Genomic DNA, 17,082 nt, shown 5'->3' on the forward strand with positions numbered 1-17,082 from the left:
GGAGTACTTAACTCTGTGAGAAGAATAGACTAAATTGTATTGGGCTTTATATGCTTCAGAGCTTCTTGTTTTTCTGCCGTGAGTATACTGTCTAGTATGAGTGTACAGTGTACTCACAATGTACCACATACTGCTCCACTTGGGGTCATTATAGAATATGTTGTTCTGGGCAGGGCTGCTGTGGGCAGGGCTTGATAGAGAAACAGGCGGGACTTGCTTGTAATCCCTCTTGATCCTCCTCTTCACCACCTGCTGTTGTATCCACTCCACCTGAAACACACAAAGAAAGACAGGAAGATAGCATAAGTACCAGTAGCAGAATTACTTCACAGATAATACAATCAAGATAATTGTAGTATCAACATAACACAGTTTTAAAAGAAAATATGAGGCAGCTGGAAACCCTGAGATCTTATTAAATAATGGGTTAGGTGCTGCATCTTCAATGAAAAAAAATATAGTGGCTAGATTCTTCTCCTGTGCCTTATGTGATGAGTTCACACAAGAAATATAAACACAAAGCATCTCCAGACAATAGATCCGGCCAGTACACGATCATGCTCAACCAACACAGACAGAAAAAACATTAAAAAGTGGCAGAAGAGAAGAGAATTTTTGTTATGAGTGAGCCAGGAATCAATATGACTTTTTTCTTTTAACTGTAGGAAAGAACAAAGTGAGAGAAAAGTGTTGTTGTATTTGTGAACACACACATATATATATATACACACTTGTTTTAAAGATGTCCTTTTAGCTTTCTTTCTAAGTATTTTCTCTGTGGACAAAAACTTTTTTCTCTCCATCAGTTCATCTGCAAAATGGTCAGACTAACACACACCCTCACATATGCACTGAAGACATAAATGTCTCTCAGGTAACATCAATCTCTCAAATGTTATGGGCTCGCTTCAAGGCGCAAGGCATTCCTTGGCAGGAATCTCGCTTCACTTTCAGACGGAATTTTCCGATTTCAAAATCAGCATTGTTGGATCTGAACAAGGCGGCTGGACACCACTTGCTTGGCCCTGTTCACCTCTTTTTAAAACCCTAAAATCTTGTGTTTAGTCTAGCTGAAGTCCTGCAGGCTTCATCGGCCTAAAAAGACTCCATCAGAAGTTTACATGTACCAGCAACGATGGCAACACAACAACTGAAACATTTGTAGGCATAAGACCAGCACAACACTAAGAGGAAGCACATGTGATATTGTATAAGAGCAGAATGAGAGGTAAATATTTCTGGAGTTAATGATTTAGGCACTCTTCAGTCTGAAGTGTACGTTTAAATGAATCTAAACCCTCTGAAGCTGTTCAGAAATATATCGAATCTAGTGAATCTATACCTTTTTATACATTTTTCTATGTCCACACTCTCATTCAGCCAGAAATGATCACCACACCACCTACTGAGAAAATTGTCTAGCTATACACACATAATATATACAGACAAAGAAGCTCCACTCATAACTGATAATCAATAGAATAATTTTCACAGCACAAAAGCATTCTTGGTTTTGTTGCTCAGTTTGCCAGATGTAGAAGTCTGAGGCTTTAGTGAACAATGTCCAACTGCAAAGACAAGGCATTTCTCCACACCAATACAGCTCCAGCAGACAGAGAAAGACGAGAGGAGGAGGAGGAGGAGAAAAAAAGAGAGGGAGAGAAGAAAATAGCTGACATAATGACTGCAGAGTGATTATCTGGTCTCATGCACTGAAACAATCTGCCAGGCTCTCCGGAGAGTTGGAGAACAAGGCAACGAGACAAGATAAGACGAGAGAGGGAGAGGCGATAAAGAGCTGAAGAGAACGAGTCCCGGGAGAGTCAATAAAAAAAGACCAAGCTTAGAAATGGAGGGATGTGAAAACAAATAGCAAGAGAGACCAAAAGACAGCAAGTGAAGGGAGGATAATTGATTTTATAAATAACATTGATTTAATAACTCAAGTATGTAGCTCTTTATAGATCATGGAGGGAGAGAAAATGATCCTGTAGATGACGTAATTTAATAGCTGAAGTGTGTATAGATCTGCTTTATAAAGAGAGTGGGGGAGAGAGGACAAAGAGATGGCAAACTGGGAGAGACAGACAGCAAAATACAGTGACATATTTCGTTTTAGCCTCATGCTCCTCCGTCTGCCAAGGTCTCAGCTCATTTCACACCAAGTTTTGTCAGGACCATCAGCTTCAAAGCAGCCGTTTACACACACCATTAGCCTCAAAACAACATTGTCATCAGGATTTCTGGTCATGTGTCTGTGCAAAACCACTGATGTATCATTACAATTTGGATACATTAGCATAGCATCAACCACAATCTTCTACTCTGCTGTTGTCCATATCTTGGTCACTCCAGGGAGGGAGCTCTGGCGATGAATGCGTCAATGCCTCTCATTCACACCGCCAATTCTCTCTGACTGCTATTCATTGACTGACAAGATAGGGCAAAGACTTAACAGATGACAGAAAAATAAATAAATGAAGTGAAGCTGGATCCCAGTTAGTGACAAAACCCAAGATTTTAAAAGGATTTGAGAGCAATTTGTTAATGAACAAGATCAACCAGGCACCTGAAGTTTCATGCATCTGCTGGCACAATGTCCACCCTGTTAATGTGTCTCTGAGCAACCTGGTGATGCTCTGCAGCTGATGATGACCTCCAACCTCGTTACCAAATACAGTATACCGTCATATTATACAGGATGCAATTCTCAGTTACAGAATCACACTGTGAAAATAAAAGGCCAGGAAGTATTCTAAGTATTCTGTTTAAAGGATAACAGTGGGACAATGAAGTGTTCATCTACCTCGTGCTGTTTATCCAGATGAAACTGATTTGCAGCGTCTGACCACAGCAAAGCTTTGTTCAAGCAACACTTTTTGAAGGATGAGCTGAAAAAAATCTGTCTACAGATAAAAATGTATTCTAAATTTCATTAGAAAAGGGAGAATATAGATAAAAGTTTGGCTTTTTTAAAAAGAATGTTGTCATCAGTCTATACCTGAAGGAGCCTGAAACCGTTTGTCTCCCATTGATCACGGCATCCTCATCATATTTTTACACCTCTCACTCTCATAACTACACATTTTCTATTTAGAATAGTACGCAACAAGAAAGTCGAATGAAAATGATTCAAGCAAACTGTGACAGTTATGTTAATAGGAGCAGGAAGGCGAAGGAACAGTTAATATGTCCAGCTGTTTCAGTAGGAATGTGGGGGATTTTGACATTAATATCATCACAACTCTGGTGTTTATATATATAAACAAGTCAGCTCTCACTCCCAGAAGGACTGATAATTAACTTTCATTCATTTTTGTAGCAACACGGATCTTTAAAAAAGAAAAAAAAAGATGTACCATTGGAGTTTAACTGTGTATGGCTATGATATAGATTATTATTCTGTGTATCTTCTTAGGTAAAGTATTCAATCTCAGCCTCTTGGAGTTATAAAACAATTTCTTTTTTCATTGAAAGTGTTCTTATGATTATATTACTTATTATTACTTCTTATACTGACTTACAAGTGGAAACTTTTGTCCACTTGCAGGGTGACCCCAAGCCTGTTTTTCTGAAGTTATCAAGGCCAATGGCATCCATTGTTGTCCTTTTGTTGGTAAAAATCACTCCCTGATTAACAGCCTACAGTTATCCACATTTGCCAATCCGTATCCAAACAAAGACAATATTGCCCTCTATTATTGCCTCGAAAACTTGCCCATGTATCACTGCCTTTGTTTCACTGCCAGTTCGCTGGCAGGCTGCGAGGCATGACGATTGGATCAGCTCCATTCATTTTACTCCTGCTTGGTGGAGCAGAGGAATTATCTGCTCGCACCTGTACCTCTCTGTCGCTCTCCTTTCCACCGCTGTCTCCTGGTCCAGACTCCCTCTTCTCTATCTCACTCTTTTTTAAATAACTTTTCTTATCTCTCCCTCATCTCTTGCTGTCTCTCTTTTGCTATAGATGCCCATTTCTCTCCGAGATTGCCTGTCTTTCGCTCTCATTCCCACTCCAACCACTTCCTCCCTCCCTCTCTCCCATTCGCTCTGTGTAAGGGCTTGCAGGTGGCTCTTGCTGGCTGGGTCAGTAACCAGGGGAAACTGGGGAAGAGTTCACTTCAATAGAACAAATGGGAACAAATTGATCTACTTTCACTGCTGTTTTTATGAAACCATTTTAGTCACAGGAAAAAATAATTGAAAGTTAGGAGCTTTTTTTTAAAAAAAAAAAAAAAAAAAAAAAAGGTCAACGGCTGCTGTAGCAGACAAACACCCATAACAACCTTTGGACTGACACAGGAAGCCAGTTATTGTGCTCTGATTCAGAGTCTCAGTCTACACGCAGCACACGGTCTGAGGCCCGCAGTGCTGTACTGGCCAGCTGTAGGTGCTCGTCTCTGTGCATCAACTTTTAATGGTTCATCTGTTAAACAAATTCAAGGCAAACAGATGCAAGAGTCTACTGCAGATTGTCACAGAAGCATCCAAGCATTATGGAAATCTGTACCTGGGACTGTGTGGAGCCTCATAATACCTGTGCTTATGCAAATTACACTCAAGGTCCTGAAGGCCACACAAGCGTCTGTGATGTCTCCTTGATGCTGTGATTGTCCTTGGTTTCAATATATGTTCATGAATACTGTGAAAGTGTTTAATCATTTGGATTTGAGCTCATTAAAATAACAAGTAAGTAGTAAGTAGTTTAACTATGCAGTTAAATATTTTCCTTATGTGGTATGACTGAAATTTCGTTTTCTCGTCACAGCCATTTTGCATTTCAGTGTATCCCTGCGAGGATTCAGCTGCGGACCACACCTGGCTCTCAGTTTTCCTGCACATGTCTGGATAAATGACTTCAAGTAAACAAGAGTCTGAGTGAAACAGTCTGGAAACACCACGCTCCCGAAACGGAACGCAGTGGACAGTTTTTCCTCTCTTCTAATCTACTGCACAGACTTCAAAAATACATTACAAAGGAAGAAACAGTCACTGCAGTACTCTAATTGTTGTTTACTGCAAACTAGAAGTTGCTGGAAATACATTTCAAACAAAGCGGACTAAGTATACTTGAACTCATTTCACACCGAAAACTAATAACAGTGCAGAGCTACGTCGAAAAAGTCTGCGGCTGGCCAAACTCTCTTGGAACTTCCAGTATGAATGAGTCATGGATGAACGTCAGCAGAGCAGTGCAAGGTGCAAGCTGAGTGCTGCTAGGAGCATAAAGACAAGATCTCCTCACTAACAGGTTTATTTATACTGATTTAAGTTGCATCACAGCATATTTCATCACTTTGTCTCTCTCAAATCAATTGAAAATTTGATTTGATACACACAGGGCCAGCTAAACACTTACTGTTTAGTAACATTTAAAGTTGATCACCAAAATAATGAAACAGCAATTATTAAGTAGTCATTTTCTTACAAAAAATATGCCAACATTTTCTGGTTTAAGATACACACACACACACACACACACACACACACACACACACACACACACACACACACACACACACACACACACACACACACACACACACACACACACACACACACACACACACACACACATATATATAGGGCAACCAATGGGGCATCTACAAAGATGGGTTGGGTATATGGTCACATGGCTTCAGGTCAGTTGTTGCCCCAGACATGTCTGATGATTTTTTTAATCTTCTTGAATATTTTTCTGTTTCATGCCAATACTATTTAAATGTTAAATGTAACGTGTGTCATTGAGACCCAGATGAAGGCCACAAAATGAAACGCTTTAGTCTAACAATAAAGTTGTTCTATAAAGTAAGTGTTGCTGAAGTTTTTACCTCTCTTGTCAATTGTTTGTCTTGTCGACCTTGAATAAGTAATGGGTTAAAGTGAGAAATAATCAACAGATAAATCTATCTTGAAAATAATAGTTAAGATTAGAAGAAGGTAAAGATTACAAAAAAAGTCAATATTTCTTTCTTGATTGAATATGAAGACAGTTGATATAATGTATTATTTTGAGACTACAGACCTTCACCATCTGTTCAGTGGTATAAGAAATACTGATACACATCTATAATGAATCCATAAAGGACTGAAAGTCTTTGAGGAATTTAGAAAAGGAACAGTTAGAGACGTGCAGCTATTAAGGTAAACGCACATTCTCTCCAGGCCCTTGTCCTTGGCAGAGTCGTTCACAGCTTGGAAAAATAAGTGGTCTTTGACCTGAGAGGCAAGTGACACTGCAGTTAGGCGGATGCCATAAAGTGGTAATCTGTGCTGTGCTCCATCACCATGGTAACATGCGTGCCAATGAATACTGTGGATGGCAGGGTGCGCCTTTCATGGCACCGCTACACCCATCTGACTCACTCACACACAAACACACACACGGCCGTCATTATTACAAAACCTGATTGCAAAACATCATTAGCAGTATGCCAGATTGCACTTGTGCCAAACTGGCCGTCATGTTGATCCCAAACCCACAGACAGGTCCACAGATTACACTGAAAGCATAACGAGTCGGAGGAAAACACTGACAGCTCCATTCCTCTCCACTCCGCTTCTCCTTTATTTGGCTTCTCTAATCCATCTTTCCCCTCTCCCCTCCTCTCTTCTGCCCTCTTCACTCTCCTTCTGTTGTAATTGCTCTTTTTCCCCCTTTTTCTCTCCTTTAACCTCTCCTCCTCTGATCTAGTCTTCTAAAATCTCAGTCTCTCAGCCAGCTGGCATGAGGACACAAACCCTCCTCAACCATGGCACAGTGTCAGGCCCGAGAGAGCAAGAGAACCAAAGACAGAGAGAGGGAAACGAGTATGTTGAAAGCCATCGCGATAAAAAGAGGTAGGAGAGGGAGTCCAAGGAGGGGAAAAGAAAAGAGATGACAGGTAAGGACAGCAGGTGGACAAAACAAGCTGACCAGACCAAAAAGTAAGTACAGAAAGGAAAGAAGACTGAAATGAAACATGGAGCGAATAAGAGAGGATGGCAGGTGCTGTCTTTTCTTCTCGTTTTGCTCAGTGTTTTCTTCTTCCTATTTCATACCTCCTTTTCATGATCAAAACTGATACATAATTTTCTTGCCTCAGCAGTCAGTACGCATTCATGTGCATGCACAAACAAACTTCAATCCATTGTTCAAAACACACACACACACACACACACAACCACTTCTGCTGGATGAAATCCACAAGCAAAAAGTGGATATAAGTGTAAAATAATATGGAGATTATGTCAAACTGTTTTAAATAAATAAATCTTTTATAAAGTCTTGATGTGTGGCTACAATATAGCTAACGACCACTAGGGCAGAACTTTCAAGTTCAAAGCCACGTTGTTTGGTTGAAAGGTTGTAGCACTAGTTCAGCCCCTGAGAGGCAAGTTACAGTCTGAAACATTGTCTTGTACCTAACCTGCCATATAGAAAGTGAGTTGCCGTGGTAACAGACCCGGACTTTCAGTAAACTCAGGTTTCTGTAAAAGATCTTTCCTGTAAATCACATATTAATAATAGACGCAGGATCCAGGATTTCCCTGAATTTTGCGTTAACAAATCTGTTTAACAAGTTAATTCTTCATTCTGAGACACCACAGCCACTGGAAGGCATTCAGCATCTCACACCTCCCTGACTCAGTGAAAGCACTCAGACTTACTTTGTTAAACTTATTTAAGGTGTCTAGACCCTTACTGCAAGTGGGGATGATGGGTTACAAAAGAGGAAAAAAATGTTAAAATAACTTTATATTTTAATAATTTTGTTTTCAATTAAACTCTTTGGTTAATGACAGGGTAGTTTCTAGGGCTTCAACAGTCTTACCTTTGGCTCCATAGAGATGAAACTATGACGACCACGGCTGGACAAAGTCGACCTCTTGATGGTCCGACTATGGAAGAAATGATAGTGGTCTTTCAGATCCCCAATCTGCAAAGCACAGCAACATTATTAATAAACATATTTATATAGCTGTTTCTAAGACAATCACTCTACCTATAAAAATATATTTCCCAAAAGGTCCTGAAAATTAGCAGCAGCAACCACTCTGGTAAAGATATGCTTGTAGAGATTTCGCAGATGAAATAGGTATCAGACACACATGCTGTATGCACATGATACACATGACTGACAATTTAAGTACTCTGGGAGACGTTACTTCTCTTAAAGTGGTAAAATGATACATATTTCTATGTTGTTATGATAATGTTTATGTTTTTTTCCTACAATGTATTGTATATAAAGTTTGTTGAGCTCTTAAAAATCTGTCAGAGAAAAAGACAAATAAGACATATTAAAAGGTGAGACATGAAGTCAAACAAACACAGCAGACAAAGACACACAAAACAACATAAAGGGAGGTCTGAAAATGGACAGACACACACAGACAGACAGACAAAGACTCACACATGCACATACACAGACAAAGACTTTGAGTGACGGAGATACGAGGAGGACAGGGGATCCGCAGACAAGCATTGATAGGCAGAAGGCAAGCTGCTGGACGGTGATTAGTTTTAATAATTGATAAAGACCATACAATCCCTCAGATGATCAAACTGTCATGGCTGCCAAGGATCCTGTGGCGCGTCACTGATCCATGGCTCAGCTCCACGACCACAGAGCCCATTAGATCAGCTTTCAGCTCAATGCTCACACACATTCTCCTTCATTCAACTTACAGAGTGATAAAATAAGAAAAAAAAACAAGTGCCAATAGGCCTAAGCTACTGCAGATCACTTTTCAGCAAACAATTAACATCAGATAAACATGCAGCGCATATCACTGGACCTGGGTGATCAAATTATAAAGCATTCTGCATACTAACAAAATGTGCTTCCACAATAGGCAGCTACCACTTTGGATGTTTCTCATAGTGTAAACAGGTCTCAACATATCGAGCTGCCACTGTCTATTTAATCTACCCAACATCTGCACTGCCATTAGCAGGCCACCCTTCCCTCTAGGAGTGTCTAAATTAGGAGCTGTTGGAAAAGCTTTACACATAGCATTAAAAAAAACCTCTAAAACTCAAGTCTTTCATTTTCAAAAGAGAGTCATTTGTTTCATTTACTGCATGACCTTATTACATTCACAACTCATAGCTTCAGATTGTCTTCAGGCTCTACTAAATCTCTCCACCGCATCTTCTCAACCATTTTTCACCTTAAACTCTGGTCCACATATACGGCTGCAGTTGTTACTGTTGCAGTTATGATTGCATTTGCAGAACTTATACAATCAACTGATTCTGATGCAATAACCCACATAGTGAATCATAACATCAGCATAACGTCTGGTTACTTCATGTCGTAAGATATTTGTGAAATGAAACCACTTGCACTGATTCATGAGTTCCTGCATCAGTGAGACTATTTTTTTTACCGGATGCAGTAAAACATCCACGTCATTTGATATAGAATACCCAAAGGCTCTGCAAAAGAGGATAAGACTTTTCTGAGAGAAATTAATCCGAGTGTTTCATAGCTGGGACTGACTCCTGAGCTACAAGTCCAAGTTTTGCCTGAGGAAGTGTGGTTCAGACAAAACATTTGCCTCAATAGACCAAAAATTAAAATTAAAATAATCAGCTCTGTCTCAAGTTTAGTCAACAAACTGACAAGTATATAGACATAATGAAAAATGATCAGTATGAATGAGGCATTTATGTAACAGCAGACAAATGTTGACACCTTTTTGGCCTGATGCCCTCGAGAACTGATGTAGCATCAGGACGACCTGCATAAATAATCTGATCTCTTGTCTGTCTCCTCTCTACCTCTGGCCGCAGACCATCAGCCTCCCTCTCAAGAGCTCCAAGTCCTCTCCCAGCTCTTCCAAACAACAGTTTGAACACATATCCTGGTCTGGGGCCTTGTCAGCTGATTTAGACTCAATTTGGGCCAGTGTCTTAGTCTGGGAAGGGGGCTCCATGGTTAAGAGGATTACCCAGAATTCCCCAACGAGGTGCTCACTCACTCCATGCCAACTCTTTTCATCCATCCGTCCATCTATCGTCCCTTCTTTCACTCCCTCCTCCCTCCATCTCCTAGTGTGCAGTTATCTTTGTCTCTTCTCTTCCTTCCACCCCTGTCAAGAAGACTATATTGTCCTTCTGTCACACATTTTCCCAACTCATCCCCCTTTTGTGTTTCTTTAACTTCTTTGCTTCCCTTCACAACATTAAACCTTTTCTCATTTTGCGACCACGTCTCCAAATCATTTGTCACAAACAGCCCACAATCCAACACAAAACAAAGTGTTCACACTTTATTTGAACGGCGTCAAACTGCAAAAACCTTTACTATGAGTCATCTCAACTCGATCAGTTTAATGTCATTACCCACGTTAGAGTGAAGGGGTTCACGGTGTGGATGTCAAAGTTCACATTAGGAAACCAAAGTGTGCTGTTATCGCTCCCATGGGAGCGGCTTTCAGCTGACCCCAAAACCAGGAAGTGAAGTAAAACTCTTGTCTATGAGGTGTCAAAGTCCAATGAACGCTCCATATTGAAATGGAAATTAGGGCGAATGGTGGGGGTTGGGGGGACACTCCACTCCACAGGGGAATTCCTATGGGGGGCTGGTATGGAAAGATGGAAGGGATGGAGGAGTGTGGGGGAATGGAGGGGACTCTACACATTAGTTCCCGTCAAAGAGAGGGGATAAACGAGGCCATTAAGGCCTGCTCTCTGGGGAATATTGTGGGTGGGCGAGCTGGATAAGGCGAGGAGGGAGGAAGGAGGTTGGGGGGGGGGTTCAATAGCTGTTGACTAGGCTACCCCACAACAACCTGTCAGAATGCCCCCCTCTGTTACACGCTGTCTTCACGTCGAGTGCTAGCAAGTGCAGGCTTGAGCGAGCTGTGTATTTTGGTCACGATACTCTGGAGTACATGTGAGGTCCACGTTTGTGTGGCCTATTTCTTTTGTCCACATAGGACACCACATTTTTCTTTAAACTTTGTCAAAACAATTTCCAAGTGATCATAAACCCCTCCCTCCTGAAGCTGTACAGGCTTCTGTTGATTTATAAAACAACATCATGTGAAGAGGGAGTGTTTTCCCTCTCTGCATATGTTTCTTTGCAGTTGGGATGGTTAGGATTCATCTTAGACTTTGCTGAGAACTGGCCCCTGAATTTGGCACAACGTGAACACTGTGAAAGATGCATACGCTTGATGGTTTCAAAAAAATGCAAGCTGTAAAACAGAGTCTGAGATATTGCGAGTGAAATATGGCGTGTTTATTTTAAAATGTTCTCATGTAGTGGTGCTCAATCATTGCTCAAGAACAAACAGCCACATCTCATCTATTTGTGAATACTGTCCAAATAGAAAAAAATAGATGGGCACATGTACTTAGGAATTAATCCTACATGTCACTGAGCTGCTGACCCAGTGGGCCTAGTTATGTCAAGATTACATTTACAGGAGAAATACAGAGGGGGAGTGCAACAGCAAATCTCCATCTTTTTTTTGCCTGTGATGTTAACATTTCCAAGTTTTTAAATGGAAAAACCTGTCAGTCCAACTGTTTCATATCTGACAAAATCACAACACACTACAGAATCAAAAAGGGAACAGCTCGAGAATGTGTGTGACTGTGGACCTTTTGATGTCAAGACCAAGACCATAAACCAAACCTCACTAGCTGTCTCACTTGTGTGTCAAAAAAAGGAGCGAGCACATGAAGCTGCTATGGGCTGAGAGGCTGATAGTGAGCTCCCTGTGGTTATAGCCCGCAAACAGAACATGATCCACGGAAACACAGCAAGGAGGCACCTGTTGTGCTATCCTGCTGTTGGTCTTCTTTCTTTGAAGCTTCTCTCTCCTCTTGACTGTGTGAGACACAGAGCCACACAGAGAGGGACTTAACTACAGAGAGTCACAGAAGAGGTTTATAGCTCTGGTTTGGACTTTTGGCGTCCCTTTTGTCAACCTTTGACCCCTAACTGATATAGGTATAATAACCACCATGGTGCCACTTTTACAAGTTAACAAAAACAAGAAAACACAAACACACACAGAGAGAGAGGGGGAGAGAGAGAGAGAGAGGGCAAAATACCTACCTGTCCCAGGTTCCTATAGCCATATTTTTCCGCTATCCGCTCGGCCACCTCGGGTCCCCCGGCTATCCTGACTGCCCAGTGGTTGGTGTAAATCCGAGCATTGCACGGTGGGGACGCAAAGCCGAGACTGAGCGCCAGGACGCACAGCAAGCTTCTTCTCCAAGCGGCGTTACGGACCATCTTCCCCCACTTTTAACCCGACTCTTATCCTCCTCCTCCTCAGCCGACCAGGCAAACAACCAAACTTCTCTTCTCGCCGAGCAAGACTCTCATAGAAACCCAACTATCCGGGCAAAAACACACATAGAGAGAGGGTGAAAGAGAGGGAGAGAGGGGGGGGAACAGAGCCCCGAAGAGGAAAAATATACCGTATCCTCAAACCTCTGCTTTCCACATGGGAGAGTTGGAAGTTTGCGTTCCGTGTGCCCCTCTCTGTTCCTCTCTCTCTCTCCCTCTCTCTTTTTTTCCACGGCGGAGGAGGAGGAAGTGTGCGTGAGTGTGTGTGTGCGCCGTGCGTCTTTGCGCGCGAGTTCGTTCACGTCTGTGTGTGCGCGCGGAGGAGCTCCTCAAAGCTGATTTCTCTTCTCCGCGAGCAACTCGGATGTTGGTCGTTCAGCTCATCGGGCTTTCATGTGGCGAAATGGCTACAGCGCCTCCTCACAAATAACTAGCTGACACTCTGGAGAGTAGAAACAACTAAAGCCGCGGGGTTTCCCTGCCGAGCTCCGCTGGGTCTTAAAGACACTCTGCTTGGATGCACCGTTGACCGCCGGTCCACCAGACACGGGGGGGGGGGTCAAACTGGCGAACAGGGAGCCACCTGGGACCCTGCTTCAAGGGCTTCCTCCAGGAGAGCCCCTGGGCAAAATGAAGAATAATCCACTTAAAGCCAAACTGTCTGGAAAGTATCCCAGTTAGACAGAATTAGATAATGACTTTATGAAAACCCAAATGGTTTTCATAAAGCTCAGCTGAGCTTGCAAAAAAACTAAAGGGCCTGAAACAATCTATAAATTCTGCAGTTCTCTCCAAGCAAGGAGGTGTTTCAACACAACCAACCTCAAAAGCTATAAAGACAGTTAAATCCGTAGATCTCTATATTCTACAGAGTAATCACAACCTTGACCCCATGTTTAGCCCTAAGCCTGACCCAGCGGTGACACTATTTAACCTGGGTTTAGCATTAATCATAATCCCAGATAAAGGAAGTATTAGGATCAGGGCAGAGTAATGTTAAATCTCTTTTTCGTCTCTCTTTTTCAGAAAATAATATTGCTAAAGTAGTATTGTGCCAAAAATTGGTTGGTATTGGTTTGAAGAAACAATTAGCACCACACTTTGAAGAAAACATTGGGATAAAAACATCTTGACAAATATACAGTTTGTTATATGATTATTCTGAAGGCTAGAAAGGGGAGGGGGGTGTAGACAATTAGACAGTCCCAGTGAAAATGTCTGTAGTCTATGTATTCCTTTCGTCGTGGACTCAGGAAAGTAGAGTTCATGTTTTACCGGGGCATCAGAACTGTTTGCCAACCGTCAACTATTGTGCAAGTTTTAAGCAAGCAGCTTAGATATTTACATGTTTAGCAATGTGTAACATTTTAAAAGCTGATTCAAACTGCTGCGCTGGAATTGCTGTGATGATTGGGGTTTTTTTGTGGGTTTTTTTCAACTAAATATCCCACCAGTGAACAAGTGGATGCATTGCATTTTGGATACCGCTCCCCCTTCCTTCACTGTGAAATCTGCTGTTGAATGCAAGCCTTGTCAGTCTCCTGGGCAATATTGACATAGACATACCAATGTAAAGTTTGGGTAAACTATGACCTCCACCTCAGTAATCATCCAATGGGAAACAGCCATGAACATAAAAAACTATTTTATGGTTAGAAAGGGCCCCATAATACACCCAACCATCTTTCTACTTTACCAGTTTGATTATTCTTTTTGTAATCATGGTTGTCAAGACTAAGGGTACAGACTGGTTAAAACACATCCAACAAGAATGGGATCGCCCTTGGCTGTATCATTGAACATGAGCTGAACTCAGGTGTGTTGACCACTGTCACACAGCAGGTGGTCCTGGGTTGTTTGACCACCACTGCCAGGCCGACCCTCTGGCCTTTAGACTAGCTTTACCGCATATTTCGCCTCAACCAGTGAAGCTCATATGTCATGCCCCCTACCGCAACACAGGTCACAGCTGACTAAATGCTGTCATTATGGAATGTGCCCGGTATTATCTGCAGTTGAGCCTTTCATTCAAGGCCTTTGTTGATTGATGGGTTTTTGTTTTGCAGCAGTTTCCCGGGGATGTCTCTGTGCACAGCGAAAACTCTGTTCTGCATGGGACACAAGTGAAAATCAGCATAATTGCACTAATTGCAGCCAATTTCTCGCTGAATGGACCCCGCTGTCACATCTCACAACAAGCGGGGGGACAAGAGCATCTCATGGTTCCCCAGATGGAGATGAAAGGGCGTAAAGGGAAAAAAAATACCCAGTGATCATCCTCCATTCAGCCAGATGGAAGGGCTTGTAATTTCAAGAGTAAAAAAAAAGCTAAAATTGATTTGAGTATCTAAATCAAGTACTCAGGTCACGAGGCCGCCCTGAGCAGTAGGGCCCCCAGTTTCCATTCAGGTCTATAATGTTGCGATATCCTGCATGACAGTCTCACAGCTCCCTGAGTTTCTGCGGGGAGTGAACCGAGTGAACCCCAACAAAACGTCTTTGTCAACATCTGAGAAAGCAGAGCAGTCACGAGTGTCAACAAACACTGAAGGGCATTCCTGTGTGCATTCCTGTGCCTCCTCAATGAAATAACAGGGTGCATCATGTGTTTAGGCCAAACACAACTCTGGGGAAAAAACTCCACACAACTCCCATGGACCCCCAACACAATGGAACGCCCTTATAGGAAACTGTGGCCAACTAGCTTTATTCACCAAGGACACAGCTAATTTGTTCATTCAGTATCAAGCACAACACTTTGAGAGGGGAACCTCCCACATGATTTTTCCTGTCCCATTAAGACAGGAGTGTTATCGGACATGTGTGCCCATCTACCACTGCTTCTCCTCACCTCTCTCATGTCCCTACTGCTCATAATCTTAACATATCATGGCCTTACATACCTGCTACATCCTTTGCTTTCATTTCCTGATGGTCTCCTCTCTGTCTGCATCTTCTTTTCGTAATGTCTAAAGCCTCTGATTTTATTTATTTTTTTGGCATACACTGGGTCCTTTCTTTACTCTTCTTCTTTCTTTCTTTCATGCCTTTCCAAGAGCACTTATCTCCCGCTGACACCCACCCAAACCACCACCACCACCTCCGCCGCCACCACTTATCTGTATCTCTCTCTGGGTGGGCTTCCAGCGAGTTAGGGTTGACCTTTCAACTTCACTTTGACCTTTGACCTTGTTGCAGTAGGCTCCTGCACTTAGGCCACAATAGCACCTGCCACTCATCGACTTTCCATCTTCTCTGCTCTGCATCCCACCCCTCACATCACTCTACTCCTCTCCTCTTCTCTTCCCCCTCTCTCCTTTGTCAGCCACATACCAGGGTTATATGGGCTATTCTACATTCAGAGGAGAGAGATGGAAGGAGGCGGGGACAGGGAGAGAGCTGTATAGCCAAGTAAAACGTTGGTCCCCTGAGTCCTCGAGGAATATGAATACTGGTTTCCATGGTTCGGATTCAGTATGGCAGTGGGCCAGTTGTCAACATGTTTTCTTTTGGTGCATGTAGTCATTAGATTTGTTCAACCTTCATGTGTCCCATACATGAGTCATACCTGTGCAATGAATCAGTGCTCCAGTTCATGTGTATCTGGTTTCTGTGAGCTGTGACCCACCTGAGCTAGCCTCTGGTGTCGAAAAGTCATCCAGTGTAATGCATTACATGAAACCAGGAAAATAACTTCATAAAACATGACAATATTGCCACCTAGTGGAAAGTAATATGTAAAAATAATACATGGCAGAGATAACAGGTTCACAATGTTTTAGTCTGACTAAAAACGCATCAGCTGCCCATATTAAAAAGTTTACCTAAAGCGAACATGAAGCTTCAGTCATCCACTTGAGTCAAATCAAGCAGATATCTTTCAATGTCACAGTCTTTTTAGAGCCAAATTCCCTCTTTTTGTTAATGTTGCTCAGCCTCGCATTTAACAACATAAGGTTCTCAAACTAAGGTAGGTAAAAACTTTATTTCAGTAACTATGATCAGAGTTTTTGCTCCAAATGTCAAGGTATTTTTATGGCTGCCTCTTCAGTCAAACTAACTACAGCAGCATTAAATTATCCTTTTTCAATAAGTAAATCAGAAGGAATGAGTGCTTCCCAGCTCCATGGAATGGAAAAATGGAAATTATCTGGGATAAATTGGCAAACATCAGTCCTAACATGAATATTCTCCACACAACAAAAGATATGACTCTTATTTTAAGATTATTTTTGCCTTTATTTGAAAAGAAATAAGGTTTCAAGTTTATGTGGAATGCATGTTTACCAGTAAGCCACAAAAGATATATTCTTTATATAAAATATTCATTGACACTGTTCTGTTGTTTTTGAACAGATTTAACAGTTTGTACCCTCCTATCCACTCCCTCCTGCATAACTACTTCTTTCAAGATGGCAAATGAGGCCACAACAATCCAAAACAGAGGATGACATCAGGGTTTAACTTCGAAAACATACCATTGTCTTTCCACATCTATGCACCCCTGTTCTGCATGGATGCATGCTCATCCCGTCTTAATGAACGTCACAGTGCTGAATTACTGTAGGAGCTCATTTCTATGCAATTTCTCCCCATGTCCTGTCTGCCCTTTTTATACCTACAAATTTGTTGGTACCCCTACAGTTCATTGAAACAATGCTTCATTACTCCTGCAAACTGATCAAGTTAAAAGTAAGTGTCTTATGCATATCTGTATGCCTTTGGTAGGTCAGAGTAAAGCAAAGAAAATGTGAAAAGAGATCAATTTTTGCTTATTCTACATAGA

The 17,082-nt window shown here is 41.9% G+C and overlaps 1 protein-coding gene across 3 annotated transcripts in view; it reads right to left on the bottom strand.

The window, feature by feature from the left end:
- pcsk5b (proprotein convertase subtilisin/kexin type 5b) overlaps positions 1-12,775 on the bottom strand; it is a 54,980-nt gene extending 42,205 nt beyond the window's left edge. Inside the window, exons 1-4 of one of the 3 annotated variants that reach the window (XM_053326051.1) lie at positions 12,441-12,774; positions 12,060-12,342; positions 7,815-7,919; positions 118-270 (exon numbers count right to left, since the gene is read on the bottom strand). In XM_053326051.1, coding sequence (XP_053182026.1) covers positions 118-270; positions 7,815-7,919; positions 12,060-12,239 — 438 coding nt within the window. In that variant the 5' untranslated portion in view covers positions 12,240-12,342; positions 12,441-12,774. Of the gene's footprint in view, positions 1-117; positions 271-7,814; positions 7,920-12,059 lie in introns of all 3 variants that reach the window. The other 2 variants (XM_053326053.1, XM_053326050.1) reach the window with 2 other exon arrangements.
- Between the last annotated feature and the right edge of the window lie 4,307 nt (positions 12,776-17,082).

This window comes from Scomber japonicus, chromosome 9 (assembly GCF_027409825.1).
Source record: "Scomber japonicus isolate fScoJap1 chromosome 9, fScoJap1.pri, whole genome shotgun sequence".
Lineage (NCBI taxonomy): Eukaryota > Metazoa > Chordata > Actinopteri > Scombriformes > Scombridae > Scomber > Scomber japonicus.